The 23788-nt window shown below is 44.5% G+C and overlaps 2 protein-coding genes across 13 annotated transcripts in view; one reads left to right on the forward strand and one right to left on the reverse strand.

Annotated features, from left to right (window-relative positions):
- LOC119168738 (Kv channel-interacting protein 4) overlaps window positions 1-23788 on the reverse strand; it is an 850622-nt gene that overhangs the window by 156422 nt on the left and 670412 nt on the right. The window lies entirely within an intron of this gene.
- The window catches only part of LOC119167749 (uncharacterized), a 197231-nt gene continuing 187458 nt past the window's right edge, over window positions 14016-23788 (forward strand). The window contains exons 1-3 of one of the 8 annotated variants that reach the window (XR_012884084.1): window positions 14026-21315; window positions 22158-22225; window positions 22665-22874. Coding sequence is in view for 1 of the 8 variants with exons in the window: in XM_075865797.1 (XP_075721912.1) it covers window positions 22863-22874 (12 nt within the window). In the remaining 7 variants the exon portion in view is untranslated. Of the gene's footprint in view, window positions 22875-23788 lie in introns of all 8 variants that reach the window. The other 7 variants (XR_012884083.1, XR_012884082.1, XR_012884085.1 and 4 more) reach the window with 7 other exon arrangements.

The raw sequence follows: 23788 nt of genomic DNA on the forward strand, positions 1-23788 counted from the left end.
GGGGACAAAGCTGACATAAACAACTACCGTCCTATAACAGTGACATCAGTGGTCTACAGGCTGGCAATGCTGATTATAAAGGAAAGACTGCAGGCATGAATAGAGATTGAGGGGGTGCTGGGGGAACTGCAGAATGGGTTTCGGAAACACAGGAGGTTGGAAGACAATCTGCTCTGACTGACGCAGTGCATTGAAATTACAGAAAAGGAACACAGGCCCTGTGGCTAGTAGCATTTTCGGATATCAAGGGAGCGTACGATAGCGTGGTTCAAGAGGAATTGTGGGGAATGCTGGACACACTAGGCGCGGAACATGTAGTCCCTAATCTTTTAAAGGATATCTAGAATGTAACAAGGTAGTTAGAAAGTGAAAAAAAAAACAGGTATCCAAGCCTGCAGAGGTAAAACGGGGGCTTAGGCAGGGGTGTCCCCTGTCACCCTTATTATTCATGATGTACCTACAAGGATTAGAGGCCAAATTAGAGGGAAGTGGACTGGGCTTCAACCTCTCTTTAGTCAAACAAGGAAAACTCATTGATCAGGCACTACCAGCATTAATGTTCGCAGATGATGTAGTGCTAATGGCCGACAACCAGGAAGATTTGCAGAGATTGATGGACATCTGCGGTAATGAGGGAGATAGGTTAGATTTGAGATTCAGTAAGGAAAAATCAGCAGTCATGATTTTCAATGATAACGAAGGTAGTGAGCTTAGAATACAGAAGGTCAGGCTACAGATAACAGATAAATACAAATTTCTGGGCGTATGGCTAAGCAATGGGACGGAGTACCTAAGGGAACACGAAATATATGTGAAGACTAAAGGTAACAGAAATGCAGCAGTGACAAAAAATAGGACACTGTGGAATTACAGTAGGTATGGTGTTGTGAGAGAAATATGGAAAGCGGTCATGGTTCCTGGGCTGAAGTTCTGCAATGCGGTCTTGTGCATGAGATCAGAAGTTCAAGCAAGATTAGAAATTAAGCGACGTGGAATAGGTAGGCTTGCTTTAGGAGCTCACGGGAATACACCAAATCAGGGAGTACAAGGCGATATGGTATAGACATCATTTGAAGGCAGGGAAGCTAGCAGCAAGATAAAAGTAAAGAAGCCATTGAGAGAAATTGGGGAGGAGCGTTGGGCTAGGAAGGTTTTCAGGTTCTTGTACATGAAGAATGTCGATACAAAATGGAGGAAGTGAACCAGGAAATTGACTGGTAAATACTTAGAAAACAGCAGGTGGCCAAACCAAAAAGAACTATCAGTCAAGAAGAAAGTGAAGGAAACAGAGTCTGACTTGTGGAGAATCGCCATGATTAGGAAGTCCGCACTAGAGATCTATCGAACTTTTAAGCAGGAAATTGCCAAGGAAAGGATCTATGATAATAGTCAGGGTAGTTCTCTACTGTTTGAGACAAGGACGGGAGTATTGCGAACCAAGACATATCGGGTCAAATACGAAGGGGTAGACTCAGTATGCAGTGCGTGTGGAGAGGAAGAAGAAGCTGCGGAACACTTGATAATGTTCTTTAAAGGGCTCCACCCTATAGTTCAGGATGATGGCGCAGAGTTTTTCAAAGCACTGGGGTTTAGGTACAGGGAGGGAAAAATAGACTTTAAGCGGGTAGACTTTACTAGAAGGAGGTTATCTGATTGGTGGCTAAAGTCAAGGCACGAGTGAACATTAAACCTTTCACTGCAAAGTACGAATCCTATAACTCACTATTTAAAGGAAAAAAAAAGATAAATATAATGGTTAGTTCACTAATTATTACGGCTAGATGGCGTTAGCCGCCACCTGATCTAAAGGGTACAGCCACATCCATCCATCCATCCATCCATCCATCCATCCATCCATCCATCCATCCATCCATCCATCCATCCATCCATCCATCCATCCATCCATCTATTCATACATCCGTCCGTCCGTCCGTCCGTCCATCCATTCATCCGTCCATCCGTCCATCCATCCATCCATCCATCCATCCATCCATCCATCCATCCATCCATCCATCCATCCATCCATCCATCCATCCATCCATCCATCCATCCATCCATCCATGCATCCATCCAACGTGTGCCAGGATAATAAAACAGTGTACATAAACGAATCTAATAAGACTGTTTGAGCTAGAGCACGTGATAAGTCTCTCTGTAAAAGAAGACACAAACGCAAGAGTTGGTGGAATGAGGAAGAGAGCTATAGCAAAACGTCAGGAAGCCTCTAGGGAACACAGACATGCTAAGAAGCGGAGTGAACCGACAGACGGTGTTGAAAGAAAAAGGGAAACTTTTCTCAGCTGTAGAAGGAATGCATCTTTTCTGATCAATGAAAAGATCGGGAGAAAGGGAGTTCAGTGGCTGGTAAACGTACATGAAAAAGACAGAAAGGCAGTTGCGAAATGTTGGAACCATCTAAACTCCTTAGTAAATGATACGAGCAGGAGAAGAGGTTTGCAAGTACAGCTCAAGGTGCTAGGCTAGAAGGAAACGAAGGTATTGAATATATAAGAACGGTGACAGAAAACTTGCAACAAAGAAGTGCTTTATGTACCACAATATACAAATATATATCAAGCGGCGCAATGGCTTCATTTTCACAACGAGAGCGGGAGAGGGCTAAGAAGAGGGTTCCTAGTAGTACAACAACAGTTGTACATCAACAGGCCCAGATGGCATTCTAATTAAACTGATAAAGACATTAGGTGCGAAGTCTGAGCAAGCTTTGAGAAAGGCAGTGAGCAATATAATAATCGATGGTGAAGTCCCCGATACATGGAAACTTAGCAGGATGAGCATGATCTATAAAAGAAAGAGGTACAAAGTTGACATAAACAACTACCATTCCATAACAGTGACATCAGTGGTCACAGGCTGGTGATGCAGATTATAAAGGAAAGACTGCAGACATTGATAGAGGATGAGGGGATGCTTGGGGAACTGCAGAATAGGTTTTGGAAACACAGGAGGTTGGAAGACAATCTGTTCTCACTGACGCAGCGCATCGAAATAGCAGAAAAGGAACAACAGGCTCTGTGGCTAGCATTTTAGGACATCAAGGGAGCGTATGATAGCGTGGTTCAAGAGGACTTGTGGAGAATACTGGACACACTAGGTATGGAAGATGGAGTCACTAATCTTTTAAAGGATATCTATAAAGGTAACAAGGCAGTTATAAAGTGGAAGGAGGAGGTCTCCAAGCCTGCAGAAGTAAAACGGGGGCTTATGCAGGGGTGTCCTCTGTCACCCTTGTTATTCATGATGTACCTACAAAGATTTGAAGCAAAATTAGAGGGAAGTGGACTGGGCTTCAACCTCCATTCGTCAAACAAGGAAAACTCATTGACCAGGCGCTACCAGCATTGATGTACGCAGATGATGTAGTCATAATGGCCGACATCAAGGAATATTTGCAGAGATTGATGGAAATCTGTTGTAGTAAGGGAGACAGTTTAGATCTAAGATTCAGTAAGGAAAAACCAGCAGTCACAAATTTTAATGATAATAAAGGTAACGAGCTTAAAATACAGATCACGCTAGAGATAACATATAAATACAAATATATGGGCGTGTGGATAAGCAATGGGGCCAAGTACCTAAGTGAACACGAAATATACGTGACGACTAAAGTTAACAGGAATGCAGCGGGCATGAAAAACAGGGCACTTAAGAAATACAGTATGTATGATGTTGTGAGACGAATATGAAAAGGGGTCATGGTCCTTGGTCTGACAATCGGCAATGCAGTCTTGTGCATGAGATCAGAAGTTCAAGCAAGATTAGAAATTAAGCAACGTGGAATAGGTAGGCTTGCTTCAGGAGCTGACGGGAATACACCAAATCAGGGAGTACAAGGTGCCATGGGATGGACCTCATTTGAGGGCAGTGAAGCTAGCAGCAAGATAAAACTTGAGAAGGGATTGAGAGAAATGGGGGAGGAGCGTCGGGCTAGCAAGGTATCAGCAATGTCGATACGAAATAGAGGAGGCGAACCAGAACATTGACTGGTAAATACTTAGAAAACAGCAGGTAGCCAAACCAAAAAGAACTATCAGTTAAGAAGAAAGTGAAAAAAACGGGGACTGACATGTGGAGAATTGGCGTGAATAAGAACTCCGCACTAGAGATCCATCGAACTTTTAAGCAGAAAATTGCCAAGGAAATGATCTACTATACTACTCGGGGTAGTTCTCTACTGTTTGAGGCCAGGAAGGGAGTATTGCGAACCAGGACATATCTTGCCAATTATGAAGGGGTAGACACAGTATGCAGTACACGTGGAGAGGAAGAGGAAACTCTGCCAAATACTTGATATTGTTCTGTAAAGGGCTTCACCCTATAGTTCAGGCTCATGGCGCTGTTTTTGCAAAGCTTTTGGATTTACGGACAGGGAGGGCAAAATAGATATTAAGTGGGTACAATTAACTAGAAAGAGGTTATCTGATTGATGGCGAAAGTCAAAGCTCGAGTGAAAATTAAACCCTTCACTGCAAAGTACGAGTCTTCAAGCTCACTATTTAAAAGGAAAAAAATAAATCTAGTTTTTGGTTCACTAAGTATTACGACTTGGTGGCCTTAGCGCCCGCCCATTCTAAAGGGTACAACCACATCAATCCATCCATCGACGTCACCAAAGCTGGCGATGCACTGCTCAGAGACGGAAATGAACCACGCGCGCGGGCAATGCAAAACATTTAAAATATATTTTGTTGCTTGTGCATGGCCTCAAATGGCGTCCACGAAAATATGGTAATAAGCTTCTGGAATTACAGGATGACTATGCTGGTGCGCGACTGAACTGGAATATGGACAGGGTGCCGAAAGTGAGCGCTTAACGACACATATCGCCGTGAAATGGTAGAACAGTACAACGATGAACTAAGTTGTGAGCCATTGCTTGCAACATCTTGGGCGGCGTACCATCATTTCAGAGACGAGAGTCACGAGTGGTATCTGAATGAAAACCTTTTATTTTTTGCACACTGGTCATACATCGCATTTTTGAGTAGTGACTTACTATCTGTTTACAACAATGCATTCCTAGATTTGGTCGCGCGTCTTTTTTTATACCCAAGAAAAAAAGTTTTATAGTTCAAAAGCGCCCCAGAGAACATTGTTTCCCTTTGACTGAGAGCCTAGGTGGCGCGTCTGAGCTACAGGTACTTCCTCTTTTCACGGAAAGATGCTCGCTTCATGAGGAGTGCCTCAGTATAAAGACGCAAATGGGTGAGCAGAAAAAAAAACTTGTTCACTCGATTGGGCAGGCTCGGACCATGTTGTACGCAGCCTAATGTTACATCTTTGTTTGTTTTTGTATTTTTTCTCAATCAAAAAACAGGTTCTTTCAAAGCTCGCTGTAGCAAAATCACATTTAAAAAGGGATTTCAAGGGCGCCTACAAATGCGAAGAGCTCCTCCGAAAGGCCTACCCATAGGCGTCCGTACGAGGGGCCAAACGGGGCTGGCGCCCCCACCCTGGTAACTTTTGAGGGGGGTGCTGTGTCTGCTCTATACATTGACTATGCGGTGCGGCACACTTTAAGCCATTTAAAAGGGGGGAGGCGCAAAATCTGACTCATACACTGAATTAATAGGGAGAGGGCGCACTGCAACGAACCTTTGCCCACCCTTCCTCCGGAACGGTAAGCATGACTATGGGTCTACCCCTTTTAACGTGAATCATTTCACTGTTCACAGTGAGCTCGAAGTGCCGGAAGATGTACCTCTTGTCGAGGTGCAGCTTGCACACAGCCAAGTTTTCTTGAAGCAGCTTGTCAGCTCGCGGGATCGCTCTCCACCACTGCACAGAGCTTCGTCCTTTGTAACGCCTGTATTGCATCTCGGGACGAAGCAATGAATTTATTTTCACGCCTTGAGAGTGCACACAGAAGCATTGGTGTGAGAAAGTGTCACCAGAATAAAAAACAAAAATGAGGAAGAACGTGTCCAACTGCGATGGCCCCGCTTGCTGCTCAACACAATTCTCTTTTCTAGCCACTGTGATTTTGTACATATGTACAGTCTCCTCTCATTACGAACACCGCACAGGGTGGCTGCATAGAGTACCTCGATGCGCGCACCACCGTTTCATTGGCGGCGATTTTTAAAGGGTCGACACCACCTCGGCGTGCGCGTCCGCAATGTTTCGGGCCACAACGCGCCTACTTTAAACGTGCGTTGGCGCCTGCCGCCGTGTCACGCGTTCTCATCGTCGCGAGTCCCGCAAGTTGACTCCATGCTGCGTGCCAAAGTGCTTGAACAATTCTAGGAATGGATGGAAGGTGCTTTCCTTCGCAAACGATCCTGAACGAAGACTTATAGACAGTGAGAATAAGGAATGACAATTCACCACTCCAGAAAACGCTCCTTAAGCTTAGAACACTGGTAAAAAACAACGAAAATGACTCTTTCTAAAAGGGTGAATGCGGTACTTTAGCTTGCCGCTGTGCTGAAATTTCTTCACTGTGGTGTCGTATCCTGGTGCTTCGTCAAAGGCGAAAGGGCGGGGGCCACATCATTTATCGGCATGAAGAATTTTACTCGCAAAGCAATGGAACTAGCAGGGCTCTATGCGTAAGCATCGAGCCTTTTTGGCGAGCCGCAATGGTTTAATTCAACTTGAAGAGCCTGTCTAGCAAAGCCGAGGTTGAAAAAGGCAACCGCTCATGTGCAGCGAGCCTCTTCGAAAGATGCTTGTGCACTTGTGCACTTGTGCCCTGCGTTGCTACAGGCAAGGCCCAAACAGTTTTCGAGGTAACTACGCTGCAACTCGTGCTGCTGATTGCGTGCATCCCATTATGTTTTATTGTCTCTCCAAAGACTAAATACGCATGTCGTTCACTTGATTATATAACGAAGCTATGACTGGGCCAGGGTATCTTGAGGTATGGCAAATGATAGTTTTGATTGCAACAGGAGCTCCCATTTCTTTTCGTTCGTGGTTATGTTATGAAGTTTCTAATAAATAAAGTGATGTGCTTTTGAACTCTCGCGTGTTCTTGTTGGCGTTAGTTGACATGAAAAGAATATATATCCACGGCCATTACCCACGCTACAAATTGACGGACTTATTATTTTTATGCGGTCATTACGACGACGAAGGGAGCAAACTGCAGGTTGGGTTTAATAAGGTGGATTTGACCGAACTTGTGGCCGGTGAATATAAAGTAATACACACTTGCTCTTATAGCGGTAAACAGAACCTCGGCTGTCTATCAACTCACAAGCGGGGAAACGAGTCTGTAATTTTACATGTGGGGTCGAATATTCCAGCGTTATCGCTAGCGGCCACGTAGGTTCCAGAATATTCTATACCGTTCGCGTAGTGCATGTTGCCTTAAAGTAATGTACCACAGTCCTGAAGCTTCTTGAAGACTGCTGGCGCGGTTTGCGATGATAATTACTAACAGTGTGATGGGGCGATAACAAAACTCAATGATAAGATTTGACAATAATGCCCCGTTCTTTCCTCAAGTTTTGTCATCATCGTGTTACAATGTTAGTAATTATCAGCGCAAACCACATCTGCAGTGTTCGAGAAGCTCCGGAACTGCAGCAGAGCATTTTGTTAAGGTTGCGCCTACTTTGCTAACATAGCAGATTATTCTGAAATATACCTGGTCGCTTGCGATAACGCTAAAATATTCGACGACACGCGTAAAAAGCCGACACACGTCACCGCTTGTAAGTTGATCGATGGCTGAAGTTCTGCTCACCGCTATAAAAACAAGCGTCTTGCTGTAGTTTGACATTCCTTTTACGTGAACACGAGTTTGGTCCAAATAGTTTATTGTTTAACCTGCAGTCTGCTCCTTTCGTCCACGTCATGACCCCGTGACATCTGGTGGAAGTGCTGCTTATTCCATGTGCTGGGCTCCCCCGTCAAGCCGTCAACCCAGCGCACGTCGTGAAGAAGGTATCGACACTAGCCACGAGCAGCGAGTTAGCCGCAAGCAAAAAGGTCTGCCGCTGGAGTACAGGCTATTATCCGACAAGACTCGGAAGACGAAGACGTTGACATCGACCACGGTGACAGTGACAGCGCTTGCGCCACGTTCACCACTCCAGCTCCAGCAACCGAAAAAGCCCCCAACGTTCCGTGCTTCGCCACTGGAAGACCTGGAAAGCTTGATTGAAAGGTTTGAGCGCGTCGCCGTCTTCATTGACTGAACCGAAGATGACAAGCTCCAGAATGCGTATTTCACCTTAAAAGATGCTGCTCGGACCTGGTTCGAGAATCAAGAGCGAAGCCTCACAAAGTGGGATGTCTTTCGCGCCAGGTTTATTACCACTTTCTCAAGTGTTGTCTGCAAGGAGAAGGCTGTAGCTCTCCTCAAAACCAGTAAGCAGATGATAAATGAAAATGCGGCGCTATTTACGGAAAATGTGTTTAAATTCTTCCGCCACGCTGACCCCGACATGCCCGAAGAGAAGAAGGTTGGTCTGCTCATGCGAGTAGGCAAGCAACAAATCTTCACCGGGCTGATCGGGAACCCGCTAAAGTGGTCGCTGAATCATTTCAGAAGCATCTAGAAAAGAGCATACGCTCGAGATGCAGACACGGCAATATATTCCTAGCTTCTCGTCCTCAAGATACGCTGACATTCAAGCGCTAGGAACCGCGGACTTGTGTGAGACGATCTGAGCGATCATGCAAAAAGAGCGGCGAGAATTACTTCCTGCAGCGCAACCTCTTGTGGACACCATCGAGGACATCGTACACCAGGAGATACAGTAATCGCTTGGTGTTTTCAGTCTCCAAAGCCACAGCTGAGAGTATTGAGCTATGCTGCTGCATTACGCCGTCAGGTCCTCCTCCACGCTCACACCAAGACGCCACCCCATCACACTTCCGTCGCCAGATGACCCCACCGCCACCACCACCACCGATGTTCTGCCGTTCGCCAGCGGGACAGCGCAGGCCACTGAGGAAAAACGATGTTTGGCGTGCACCTCACAACCGCCCGCTATCTACCATCGCAGCAAAGCCGGGAACATTTACCGGCGCTGCCACTACCGACAGATGGCTCTACGTGGCTTCGACATGAAGGCACCGTGTCCAAAATGTGGTGAACAACCGCATGACATCGCCGACTACTTCGCGGGAGCGCAGTCGACACCCCTACAGCTTTACCGTTCGCCGTCGCCAGGCCACTACGCCTTACCGCACCTAAGGCACTACAGCGGCTCTGCTCTGGGCCGATTTTTTAGCTCTTATTCGGAAAAGTAAGATGGGCAGTTTCTGTATGACAAACTACCAAAGATCCTCCGCCACCGACGACGACGACGACACACAACGAAATTGGAAGCACCCGCTGCGAGACAAAAACGGTCTTGGCGTCGAACCTTCGCAACATGAAGACGTCACGACGCAACGTGAAAACAGAGGAGCAAATAGACGTAGCCATAATGCAATTCCGTGACCCAACCGCAACGCATGACTACGAACCACCGACCTCGACGTAATATTCAATGGCCACCTCGTCACTGTTCTCGTCAATACTGGAGCCGACTATTTGGTTTTCAGTGGGTCTTTCGCGACGATGTTGAAAAAATTCAGGACTGCATGGCAAGGACTCGAAATCCGGACTGCTGGAGGTCACCTAATAACGCCGACTGGAGTCTTCACAGTAATAGTCTTCATCAATAACCATACTTATCCTGCGAGCTTTGTAAACTTACGAAATTGCGCCAGGAATTGGACACTTGGAATAGACTTTTCTAAGTCAACACGGCACTGTCATCGACCTGAGGTCTGAGTCAATAACGTTTACCTCAGAAAACACGCCATGGACCCCAACAACACCAAGGAATCACACATTGAATGTGCTAAAGGCGACGGTCACCTTGGAACCTTTTCTCAACGTCTTCATTTCCTTCGGCACAGAAAAAGCCGAAAACCTTGAAGGCATCGTCGAGAGTTATCAGCACCTTCTATGCCGTCAGATTTGCGTCGCAAGAGGCATAGCTGAGCTGCGTGACGGCAAAGCTAAGATGGTTCTGACAGACTTCAATCAGGAATACAGGCACCTCAACTGTGGTACGACGGCCGCCTATATCGACGGATTCGCGGAGGCCAGCAGTTCCATCGCCTTTTTTTCTATTCTGCCGGCGCTGCTTCGACGAATTGAGGTCCCGACCCAGATTTTGACGTCGACCTGAAACTTTCAAAGTACAAGCAAGACCAGCTCAAGTCCGTGCTCTTGCGATTCAAGCACTGCTTCTCGTCATCATGGAGAATCCGACAAAGCTCAGTCGCGGAAAACATCGCATCATAGCAGAAGAAAGTGCCCAACCGCTTTGACAAAGCCCATTCCGCCTCTCGAAGCGCGAATGTGACGCCGTGAAAAAAGAAGTCGACAAAACGCTACGTGACGACATGATTCAGCCGTCCAAGAGTCCCTGGGCGTCACCCATGGTATTAGTAGAGAAGGACGGGACCCTATGTTTTTGCGTCAATTACCGCCACTCGAACAAAATTACCACGAAGGAAGTGTGCCCTCTTCAAGGTATAGACTGTGGCCTGGACCAACTCTGCAGCGCGAAGTGCTTTTCTTCGTTAAACCACAATATAGACTATTGAAAAATGAATGTTGACAAGAGAGATAGGAAGAAGATGGCCTTTTTCACAACAGACGGCCTTTTCGAGTTTAAGGTCATGCCATTTGGTCTATGCTGAGCGCCTGCTACGTTCAAGCGCATTATGGACACCGAGCTGGCTTGATTGGAATGGCAGACTTGCCTCGAGTACTTGGATAATGTCTTGTTTTTCTCGAGCATCTATGAGCATCTCTGGCACCTTGAAGCGGTACTTCAAGTTATCCACACCTGTGAACTAACTCTGAAGCCAGAGAAGTGCGGCTTGGTGTATAAGGAGCTGTTGTTCCTGGGAAACGTGAATAGCAAGTGTGGAGTCTGTCGCGACCCACGAAAAACAGCCACCATCGCTGATTCCCCGCAGCCCTATGGCAACAAGGCTGTACGCCAATTCGACGGATTGTGCGCCTAATACAGACGTTTTGTCAAACGTTTTTCACAGGTCGCCCAGCCACGAACTCACCTAACGAAAAGCAACGTCGAAATCACGTGGGAAGTGGCATAAGAGGAAGAATTTCAGAAACCTAATTGACGCCTCCAGACACCAGCGCTGCTTACCCGTTTCGGCGATCACGCCGAAACAGGAGTACACACCGACGCAAACAGCGAAGGTCCGGCACCGTCTTCATGCTAGCCGGTTACTATCCAAGGCCGAAGCTAACTACTCCACAACAGGAACAGAGTGCTTCGGCATCGTTTGGGCAGCATCAAAGTTTCGCTCCTACGTCACGGCAGCCCTTTGAAAGTTTTGAGCAACTGCCACGTCTTCTGTGGGCTAGCTAACTTGAACGACCCTTCGGGTCACCTCTCACGGTGGAGCCTCAGACTTCTAGAATTTGACGTGACATTCGTTTACAAGTCTAGAAGAAAAAAAAAACTCTTACTCCAGCTGCTTGACTCGATCCCCCGTCGAACCACTAACGCCTGACGACCTGGGTGAGGACAGCTTCTTAGGAATGATTACTGCCGATGCCTTCGCCGAGCAACAGTGAGCTGACCCGAAACTCAGAAGCTTTGTAGAATATCTCGAGGGAAGCAGCACGACTGTTACCCATGTTTTCAAGAGAGGGCTGGAGTCATTCTTGTTACGAAACTGAGTTCTCTTAAAGAACTCCACCACCTTCTCGTGGTTCCTTCAGCAGTAAGACTAGAAGTACTTCAGGCTCTACACGACAGCCCGACGACTGGACACTTCAGTGTTTCTTGTACGCTCGCAAGAATACAGGAAGTGGCCATGACTTGCCGCCGACGTCACTCACTACGTCAGGATATGCCACGATTGTCAGCAACAAACGACCCCACTGGCTTTGCCAGCCGGACTTCTCCAGCTTTATGGAGCCACCTCACCAGTCCCTTCATCAAGTCGCCGTGGACTTACTAGGGCCTTTCCAGACATCAAATTCCGGGAACGATTGGATCGTCCTAGCTACCGACTACCTCGCGTGCTACGCCGAGACAAGGGTCCTGCCCAAAGGCAGTGCTGCAGAGGTAGCAAAATTCGTCGAAAGCTGACTCAGGTTCAAGAGTTGATGGGGTTGGAAACTTATTCTTCGAGTTATAAAAAAAATCAAAACAGCGAAAGGGCCTAGCAGTTAGTGTGAAAGCAGCGTGTCCTAATGTTCGTTATTTATAAAATGCTGCTGTGTTAGTTTTTCGAGACATAGCGGGTGCAAATGCAAGTGTTAATTGAGCACCTTCAGAAAATGCAGTTTTAAAGGATTCATGCTTACGCGATTTTTTCTCCTTCACTCAGCACCGAGTCTATCAGATCCCATCACGCTTATTTGAAAAAATGCTTGTCGTGCAGGAAAAAAAACAAAACAAAGCAAAAGAACACAAAAATAATTCAGGATTCACTGAATGGGAATAATATTTAAAGGCTCAAATCACGTGTGCAGAAGATTCAAGGAAGGTTATGGCTGCTAGAACACTCGCAACAGTGTGAACTTTCTTATTTATGCATGATGATTTCATTGCTGGAAGTGAACCAATGTTCGAGAGGCCCTAAGGAATAAAACACGCGCATGCGAAGTAGGCTATAAACACTGCTCATATCGACAAAATATAGGCAGTATTGTCATTTTGAAAAACAGATTCTAACATAATGACTTTTTTATTATGGTGAGGTGATCAAACAATCAACGCAAATTGGAGCCGGATGCGCTAGCTGCAGCCGCGTACTTTTGTCGAGTGGCTTAACGTAGGTCGGTGACACCAAAGTTTTGTTGCAGAGTGTTTCGAAATGCGTGCACCATTTTCAATTTGCTGTGAACGGTACTTTTACGCCAATGTATTTAAAAACATGATACCTACTAGACTTACACCACCATTAGTATTTGTAAAATGAAGGGGCCGTTTCTTATTTGAAAACAACGCGACTGCAATCTTCTTAAAAATCGCTATGTTTCGCTATATTTACAAAGTGACAAAAACACTCTCAAGCGCATCCTGATTTTTGAGTATTGGAGAAGGTTCTACAGATAACGCAGTCATTTGGATGAATTGTAAGTTCAAGTTTAATTTGAGTGTCACCAGTAATTTGTTCTCTGTCATTTGTTTAAATAATAACAAAAAGTGGTCCAAGCTAGCACCGAACCTTGAGGAACCGTCCTGATGTGACATGTACGTCAGATGAGTTCGCGTAGATAAACATAAGGAATTCGGAGCACGACCAAAATTAATCTGCTAACAAATCAACCACCTTTTTGTCGCCAAAAGTGTTTTTGAAAAAGCTAATACTTAAGCATGGTAAACTGTGTCAAGAACCTTCGATTAGTCAATAAATAAGACATCAATCACATGCAGTGGACCGAATTTGGGCTGTTAATTAAGTGAGCCAGGGCTATCGCCGAGGACATCGCAACATCACACGATGCTGCGCGGATTACAGCTGCTGGAGGCCTAACCCGGGCGAATAATTCCTCGTTAGATCTTCAGAAAGCTTATTACCTACCTACCTGTGTTCCGTTGTTCTGGGAAGAAGCAATATCGTGCGTAAATTGAAGCAACTAAATAACAGAATAGCCAGCCGGAAAGCTGTTCTGCAAGAGTGAAAGTATATATATATATATATATATATATATATATATATATATATATATATATATATATATATATATATATATATATTGAGAGATCTAACAGACAGTAATGCCAAGGAACGTATAGGGCAAGTTATTCGGGGCAATGGAATGTAAGTAAGAAAGAAAAGTAGGTGAAAAATTAACCAGCCGTGAGCAGGAATAACCTGCTCACGGCTGGTTATTTTTCCACCAACTTTTCTTTCTTCTCATTTACATTCCATTGGTTCTAATAACTTCCCGTGTACATTCCTTGGCATTACTCTCTGTTAGATCTCATTAATATTGTGTCAAAACACGGAAAAACGAGTCCTTAGGCATATACTTCTTTCCCTTATATATATATATACATATATATATATATATATTTATACCCTACTGAAACGTTTTTTATGAATTCCTACGGACAAAATATGGACTCTGTACTATTTCCTTATGAACTACATGAAAAAGATATGGATTTGTATGAAAGCATACGGAAGTTGTAGGGCATATGCCGAAAACTTTTTAAGGAAAATTTGGAAGGATGCGGAAATTATCTCAACAGACGGAAAAAATCTTATGGAAGATATGAAAAGATACGGGATTCATGTAGTATATACGAAAAATTACTTCCGGGAAATATGAAAAGATGTGGAAACATGGAAAGCTTTACTCAGAATACGGAAAATTCCTTGGGGAAGTTATACGGACTATATGAAAACTTTCTTACGGAAATATGGAAGAATAAGAAGAGCGAGCAGACTAATAAGACTGGAGATGTTTATGTCACTAGATTCAAATAGCAGTCTGAACTACGAATACTATTCGATCCGTGGTGGTGCTACACCACAGCCAGAAAAAGTCGTGATTGTACACAATATCAATGTCGACAATTCAGAAATAAATGGCCGTAAAAATTGAAGAAGGAAAACGTTGAGTGTTAAAAGTGAAAATATACAGAAATAATTAGTCCCAAGCCAAAATGAAGACACATAAACGAAAAAAAAAACATGTCGACAGGATGGGCGCTGACTTCCTTGAGTTATTCCTCTTAAAATATGCAAATTCGCTAAATATATACGCATAGAAATTTTATATCGCAGAATAAATGGTCACAATGAGCCAAGACGACCCACTTAACCAGTACACACACAGCCGATAAAATAACCACAAACAACACGGCGTGCGTGGCGTTACAAAAAAAAAACCAGCAAAATGAACGTTTCTGGTCTATTCAGGTTTTCTAGAACGCGAAGTAGCAGATGCACACCTGGCATCTTGTGGTGCGGCCGCACACATGTCGAGTGACTTGGTTATTAGCTTTCATGCAAGTTATCAAAAGGGCAAATTTAAAATACAGATGCACGAAGAAAAGTTGTCTCTCTGCTCTATTTTAGGATAGGCAGTGAATCTTCATGCACATGAATAATGCCTCTGTGAATTACACAGGCAAATAAAATGAAACCAAAAAAAAAGAGACGAAGAAGACAAAAGAAAGGCAGGTAGGTCAACCAGATTGATGATTTGCAGCCCTACAGCATAGGCAGGGGTAGAGGGAGTGGTCAGAAAAAGAATTGAGTATGAGAGCACAACTGATATGTACGGACACATAATGGTGCTTATCATTGATGCATGGATGGTCGTCTATAGAGCTGTGTCGTTTTCAGATTTTCAAAAGCATTGTATAAGCCCGCTGTGCAGATTACGCTTCAATGGTAGTGCTATATAAGACACAACTTATAGGCCTGCTTTATTGAATAAGAAGATTAGAGATGAAAGAAATGCTTTAAAATATATCATTGTTGCACGGACACATACAAGCAATGTAGAGCGCAATAAAGTGAGGACGCATGAGCTTCTCTTCGCGCTTCAGTTCGCAAAGGATGCTTCAACTGTGCTGCAAAGAAATTTAACCAATGTCTCTGTGTGCAAAATTGGTCATTGTAAACTACCTCTATGCATACCGAGAATTCCTACTGTGACTGATGTTACGTAGTGCGCCATAATTCTTCCTTTTATTAAGGGTAATTTTCAAACAATGAGCGTTGTTCATTTTATGTCTCTTGAATTCGTGCCCCCGATTCTTGGTTTGGCTCGATCACAATTGTGCAGCTCTTATTTTGGAGGAATGAAAAAACGTCAACCAAGATATATCTTAGAACTGCTTCTCGGCGATATTGCCTTCCCTCAACTGCCACAGCTTTCAATGAGTCATAGCAAGTCTTGCTTATACCTAGGGCTCCTGACGAAGAAGCTCGTCCGGCTGTGAAATGCTCAGTTCTTTCTCAGATAAATTTTTGGTTAGAAATTTCTCACTTCTCGTGTACCTTCACAATCAAGCAGACCCAATGTTCCCCTTAGTCCTTATTTTGTTATATCATGAAATAAATAAAAAAAATGTTATAAAATATAAAAAATACTAATAGCTGTTGTGCAAAAAACACAGTCCCACATACATACACGTACGCAATATTAATTTTATTTTGTTTTAGTACCTAACGCATCAGAAAAGATAGCAGTACATAGAAAAATTGAAAAAAAATTAAAACGTACTGAGACGCAGCGGAATTTGAACCTGCGCCACTAAGCCGTGCTTGCGTGCGTGTACTTGGTGCGTTAACTTGCCAAGCCATGCGCGCAAAAGGATAGCAGATTTATTTAAGAAATACATACTAATTTCCTGTTTATACGCTATGTGTTGGCTTATTTATGTACGATATGCGATCGTATCTATTATTGTGTGCACATGTTTTGTGATTGTATCTACGTCGCATGCTTTTCGCATGTCTTTCAACTATAGATTGCTGCTTCCTCGCGGATGAAAACAAGTATGTTTACGCCCCCACACAAGCTCGATTGATTGATTGATTTGTGGTGTTTAACGTCCCAAAACCACCATATGATTATGAGAGACGCCGTAGTGGAGGGCTCCGGAAATTTTGACCACCTGGGGTTCTTTAACGTGCACCCAAATCTGAGCACACGGGCCTCGACATTTCCGCCTCCATCGGAAATGCAGCCGCCGCAGCCGGGATTCGAACCCGCGACCTGCGGGTCAGCAGCCGAGTACCTTAGCCACTAGACCACCGCGGCACACAAGCTCGAGCAGTTGAAGATTGTTTCTCGGGGCTCTCTTGCAACTGAGTCGGCCGCCACAGGAAAAAAGTGATACGCCATTAATCCGATTGTTTGATATGTGGGGTTTAACGTCCCAAAACTACCATATAATTAAGATACACGCCGTAGCGGAGGGCTCCGGAAATTACGACCACCAGGGGTTCTTTAACCTGCACCCAAATCTGAGAAGATGGGCCTGAAACATTTCCGCCTCCATCGGAAATGCAGCCGCCGCAGCCGGGATTCGAACCCGTGACCTGCGGGTCAGCAGCCGAGTACCTTAGCCACTAAACCACCGCGGCGAGGCATACGTCATTATTCCCTGCATCTTGCTGTGTTCCACTTAGTAACTCTCTCGCTCGATGAAAAACCGAGCGTGATGCACGACGCTAATGCGCATGACCATACCTCGCGTAGCGGTGACATCGGCTGATTGTGCCAGCCGGCTTTCTTCGATTTGCTTCAGAGCAAAGAAATGCCATACCTTGAAAGATCGCGTACTGCACTATGTCAAAATCATGCTGCTTTGCAGTCATCCTATGATTAATTGAGCATTGATAACTATGATGCGACTACTATAGAGCTTTGCGTTGGCGACACGCACCGAACGTAAAACCACACTACGTCTGTCGTAGAAGCAGTAGGAGGCTGTCGTCTGCTAGGAAAAAAAAAAAAACAAAATCCTGCGAAAATATTCATGATTCGCCACTTGTTTCATTATTAACCGTTTATCACTTTTAAAGTCATTTTGCCAGATAACATACATTGTTTTTAGTTTATTGAAGCAACAAATGTTTTATTCAAGTCAAATCCATCAACAGCTGAAGCCACACGTTGTTTGTGTTCTTTGTTTCCGTGAGCATCCCGTTTCCGTGCGTCTCTCGTGTGTTCGTGCTGCTACAAACGAGAGCACGAAGTATTAAATTTACGCAAGGAAGCACCGTTCCTCGTTCGTGAGATGTGCGAAAATTGCGCGCTATTTCCGCGGTTTTTCGAGTGCGAATCAAGTGCGAGTCGTCCGAGAAATCGGCGGATCGTGTGGGCGCGCGAAGGACTCCGAGGTGACGGCTGACGCCTATGGCCACTTCACTCGGGACAGTGTGAAAGAAACTAAAGGTAAAGGGGACACTTTATTATGTAGACTAAGTATGCCACTCAGTACAAGTGTGTGTTGCCGCACTCGAACGAGGCGTCGTGAAACGGCAGCTTTACGCGCCTTTGCGAGTGCGGTTACCGATTCGCTTTGACAACGCTAACGCCAGCGGAGCCATGGCACATCGGCGCGGCCTTACTGAAGCTAATTCGTGACAACTGCGGCAACATGTATGTGTATGGTGATTGATTTTTTCTATATGTGCAATGTAGTGAGGAGGACGCACACGGCGCTTGCTACGTTGTTGAAGAAACGAAGCCTGCAGCGCCATTTGATGCAAAGCAGCATTTTGTTCACGCTCGTGAGTGATACAATTTGTAACTTGGCTTGATTCATCTAGCCAACCGCCTAAGTGGGTATAATAAGCATACGTTCACGGTGGAGCATTATACTGCCCCTAAACAGTGGCTTGTGCTTGTTAAACGTTGTAATGTATGTGCCCAGTGTAGAGAGAGAGGTGTTCGTGCAATCTGTATGTGTACCTGCAAGAAACCTTTGCTTGTAACTAATAATGTACCGGCCAGCACCTACATTGTACGCCTGACTTTGAAGAAAACTTGCATGCACAATGTGAGATTTCGTAATCTGCCAGAGTTGCTTTGGCAGCACATCAGCCGCACTGATGTGCTGCCAGCATGTTCAAAATATGTTTCGCTGCTGTGTGGCAGGGGTGCGGTTATGACGCTGTTGTGTAGTTGCTGATGCAAGCACCTATAGTTTTGATGCGTTAATATTTCTCATCTAACTCATCAGATGTTTGGCTGTTTCAGCACAAACAAGGCAAAAAGAGAAAGAAGACTGATAATGACAGGACCAGTGCCAACTTTTGTTTGCAGGAGAATACCTATGTTGGTGTATCTATTGTGACAGCCTTTCTGTTGTGCTTTTTTGCCCAATTTATGCAACGACACAGCTGTTAGCAATATGAGAGAGAACACTGAAATTAGCTTTTAAAGATCTTGGTGACTAAATGCCTAGTAATTCGGAGCACAAAGTAAGAACAAAAGACATCGGTATGATCAATGTAGGACGATGTACAGTCTGTAATCTAAAAAGTGTATTGTGCAAAATGTTGCCTAATTTCCGATGGAGGCGGAAATGTTGTAGGCCCGTGTGCTCAGATTTGGGTGCACGTCAAAGAACCCCAGGCGGTCTAAATTTCCGGAGCCCCCCACTACGGCGTCTCTCATAATCATATGGTGGTTTTGAGACGTTAAACCCGACAAATCAATCAATCAAAATGTTGCCTAAGTAAGAAACCTCTCGATAAGTTTGCAAACAGTGTGACGTCACTTTGTGCACCACGACAGCCGTTCCCTCCCTCGGTGAAAGGGCTGGTTGCAAAGGAAGTTGTTGGTGACGTTTCTAATAGCCCACTAAGATGTATACGATTCTAAATCTGTAGCCTAAGTATATGCGTAATCTTTTGTGCAGTTACAACTTGGTGCGTTAACTTGCTAAGCCATGCGTGCTGACGGATAGCAGATTTATTTAAAAAATACATACTAATTTCCTGTTTATACGCTATATGTTGGCTCATTTATGTACGATATGCAATCGTATCTATTATTGTGTGGGCATGTTTTGTGATTGTATCTACGTCACATTTTGCTACGTCACATGATCATACCTACAACTTATTTGCATATTTACATTGCTCCCTTAAAACCTAACACACAAACTTGTAGTGTGCATTGTCCCTTCAAGAATATTGAGCGGTAAAGGTACTTAGTATATGGGAAACAAGAATCTCTGCTAATTGCATGCAGATATATGAGGCCTTCGATAAAACGAGTTATACCTTTATTGGGCTTGCGTACTCGTCTGGGAGATGCATACATAAAGCTTCAGCAAATGGTATCTTCCAGTCCAGTGACCATGGAATTTTTTCTGCACAAAGCTCAAACATCAAGATGTGCCCACTCACAGATGATCGTGTCAAGGGCATAATTACCTTGACTAAAATGTCGAATCATGTTTTTTCAACAACTGGTCGCTGCCACGAGTGCTAAGGTTTTTGCAGAGGAAGCGCATTCTTATTCACACTACACACCATGCACAATATTCTCAGTTGGTGAATCAATATTGTCAATGCCTTTCAATGCACACTGCATGCCACAATCAACAGCGCACATTTTTGAAGACGATGCCACTGTTTCTCGCGAAGGCTGCCACGTGTGTTCAGACGTGGAAGCATGTGCGAGGAACAGCGGCATCGCTAGCGTGGCAGACAGCGTGGCAAACAGCCAGCATGGCAAATATTCTATCACACAGTTTACCACCCAGCTAGAGGTTTTCTGACACATACTATAGATAATGTCGCCATTGCAACGTGAAGCTTAAGCTTTGAAAAAGAAAAAAAAAACTTGCCCCAAACACCACACGACTGTACCGCGCTGAGCCACCAGGCGTAGTGTTTTGCCAGCCACACGTTTCACGTGCACCAGTGACATTATGCTGTGACGTACCCTGGTAAAGGCCTCTTGCTGCAAACCTCATTTGAATGAGGGTTTAGTTAGAAAAAGCAGGCCTTGTTGATTTCGTAACTTGTTCATTTCCAACTGGACCTTCATTTACACGAGTTGTCTGACTGATGTTCAGATGAACCTTTGTGCAATGAGTTATACTGTTGGCAGTCTGTGCTTCTCCCATATTGTTCTTACTGGTGTCTCTAGTTGTTACTTTGCACTGTTCACTAGCGCTCATCCATAGAAGCTAGCCCAGATTGCCGCTGTTTCGGACAAGATGCAGCTGGCAATTGCAATTGTGTTAATAACATGAAATGCTCAAGCAAAAAATTATCTTTTCTTATTCAGTTAGTTGCATTCATATCAGTGCATTACAAGTAATCATTGATTAAACTCGAATCCGCGTTCTTTCCCATAATGCTCTCAACTTTAAATATCGAAATGAATGGTGTTTATGAAAATTGGGTTTTAGCAAAACTTCATGCTATTTTCTTGAACAGCTTACAAAAGGCTATTGCATGCTTACTTGGCACTCATTGGAATGTCTTAGAAATACATTCCAATTCCTCACCGCACTGCCAGTAGCACTTCACATTAGGGGCAACATTAATTATGGATCGATTAATTTTGATGAACGGACAGAAAGAAGCGGCAGGCTGGGAGGCTTACTTCATATTGGCATTCGTATTGCTACCCAGCAGAATATCATGCTAGCTTCTTATAGACTGGTTACGCGTCCCAGTGTATATGTGCAAACTAAAAACGTTGCATAAAACTCTATTTGTCTTAAGAAATTTTTGCAATACTGTGGAGGCTGCAGGGCTGCTTAGTCAATTGGAATGGTGGAATCCCTGGACATGTGTTCAATCCTGCTGCATCAGCTGCTTGGCGTTTTCATGGCATTTTTGCAGATGTGTTGGGTGAGTAAAGCAAGCAGGTTGCAACACAGGCAAGACAATAATATGGCAGCACCTCTTGTGCGTGCCTTACATCCCAAGTATATCAGATATTTATCTTCCACTGTGTGGCCTGTAATTTTTAAAGTGACACCTCTTTTTTCTTTATATTTGGGTATTGATGCTTTGTGAGCAATGTATTTGTGTTTTACAGCAAGTGTTCTTGAACAATAGAGTGATTTAAATAATGAACAAGACACCCTTCATACTTTGTCCTTAGCATAAGCTGGCACATCTCTATAGCTGATTCAACTGTTTATTTGTGGCTGTAATGGTAATGGGCAAGTAGCAAATGCAAGTTCAGATTGGAGCGGTTGGTGACGTCTGTTTAGGCTGTGCCATGCAACTTTGCAACCAGAGTTACTTGTGGCCACATATACAATAAAGCCATATGATGTGCATCTCTGACTGCTATGAAGTGTCACACAAGACGGGCTGCACACAGTGGGAGGTCAGCATGACAGCTTTATAAGTTTGTGCACTGCAGTTTGCTGCGAAAGCATGCCTTTCACGCGCATGGGAAATGCACGTATTTCCCACAGTTTGCCACGATGGTAGCGCTGTTTTTTGAGGGTTGATTCCCTGCGTAAGCAGCACCGAATAATGTTGGCACAGGTAATATGGATTCATACTGTAACTTTGACCACTAATCTTTTTGCACTTTGAAGCATCAGTCTATTTGAAGTAAACATACAGGCTGCATGGCATACTGATTTCTAGGCAATCTAAATGCAGTTTTTAAAGGAGATGCTACTCAAGTTGCAAAAAATGCAGTCCAATTCACGGATTTTCATTTCCACTTCCAGCCACACATTCTGGCCACTTGTCAGTCTCATTAATGAAGAAATCCTAATGACAATTTCTAGCTGAGCAGGTTGGTACTGATGTTGAATTTCGTGTGTTGCTCATGAGTAGAACGACAGGCTTGTGTGCTTTAACAGACATATCTTGCGAGCTTTTCCCATTTGTGCCCTACCTTTGAGTACTGCAATCTTTTCATAATATTTAGTATATTTGCACGATGAGTGTCAGCTTAAGCTATGCCTTGAAAGCTGCCCACAGCGTCCAGCTAATATTGTTTCCCTGTGCAACTGTAGTTCTGGTTAAGCTGAATGACTTTATTATATACTGTACATAACAAACTTGCTCCTTTAAAGCCAAGTGCATCTTCGGATCGACTGTAAATGTTTTCATACACGAGGCCTTAAAGTTTAGAAGGAATCCCTCAATGTGCCACGAGGAAATGCGTGTTCTGCAAAAATGTTTTTATCACTATATACAACTCTAAAGGCCCCGTCTACAACTTTGCGCAGGTTGATCTTAAGCAGAAAACGAGGAGCGGCAACAGTCCCCAGTTAAGAGCGAGCACTCCCCTAGCTTTCCAAGCTCTCTTTGACCTGAAAAGGAAAGTCACTGTGTGGCATTGAAAGCCGTTGCAAGGAGTGCCTTACCAGTACACTGTGCTGCTCTATCATCACGGAAGACGAAGGAGACCACTCCAGAGGAACTTCATGCTGTGCACTGTGAGTGGTTCAGTGTTTTTTCGACTAGCCACCAGTCACGAAATCTTCTGTCAGATTCAGCCAGGATGGCTAGAGGGAGTCGGGCAGGCATGTGTGGACATTGGCCTAGCCAAGTAGTGCCAATTTTTGCACTGGTCCTGTTGGGGTTACTGCCGCAAATGACAGAAGCTTCGTCACCTCTGTAAATGTACCGATGTGTCAGAGAAGATTAGCTGCATTAGTTTTTTCTGTAACTGATAGCGGCCAACATTCTTTATTGTACAGGAGTTTTGTTCCTCACTTGTGGGTGTTGAGCCCTCCACAGAAAAAAAATGCGACAAGTCTACTTATGAAATGCCCCAAGGCCCTACCTTTAGGTTTTTTCGGCTTGTTATCATAAGCACCTTGTTTGGATGAACATGACCATTTTAAACATGTACAGCGAAAAATTGGGATGGCCGGTCGTTTTGTCGTCATCATGTTTCTCGCAGTATTTTTAAGCGTGTTTTGCATTACGTTGTCAATCTGTTTTGTGTGCATAGACAGTTAGGCAGTTTCAGGGGATTTCAAGCACCGTATTTTAGTATATTGTCGCGAGTTATAAATTACAGGGGGTTTATTTAAAAACACGGACAGTGGAACTTGTAGAGATGCTCTCAGAGAACGCCGCTAAGATTGTCGTCTTTTCACTCGCCTGCTTTGCACCTCTCGAGCAAATCCGCGTTCTTCGTTGTCGTCACTATCTCGCCACTAAATGCTGCTATGTACACGGCATTTACCCTCCCGCCAGAGTCGGCGTCGCCGGATGCTCATCAGGTAGAGATGCGGCCAACAGGTGTTTACTTCACTGAGAGTGGTAAAGTTTCATGCGGACCACGTTCACTGTTTCAGGCAAATGCTGGCGACGTTTCGAACAGGAGGAGGCGTCGGGCACG

Source organism: Rhipicephalus microplus, chromosome 6, assembly GCF_043290135.1.
Source record: "Rhipicephalus microplus isolate Deutch F79 chromosome 6, USDA_Rmic, whole genome shotgun sequence".
Taxonomy (NCBI): Eukaryota; Metazoa; Arthropoda; class Arachnida; order Ixodida; family Ixodidae; genus Rhipicephalus; species Rhipicephalus microplus.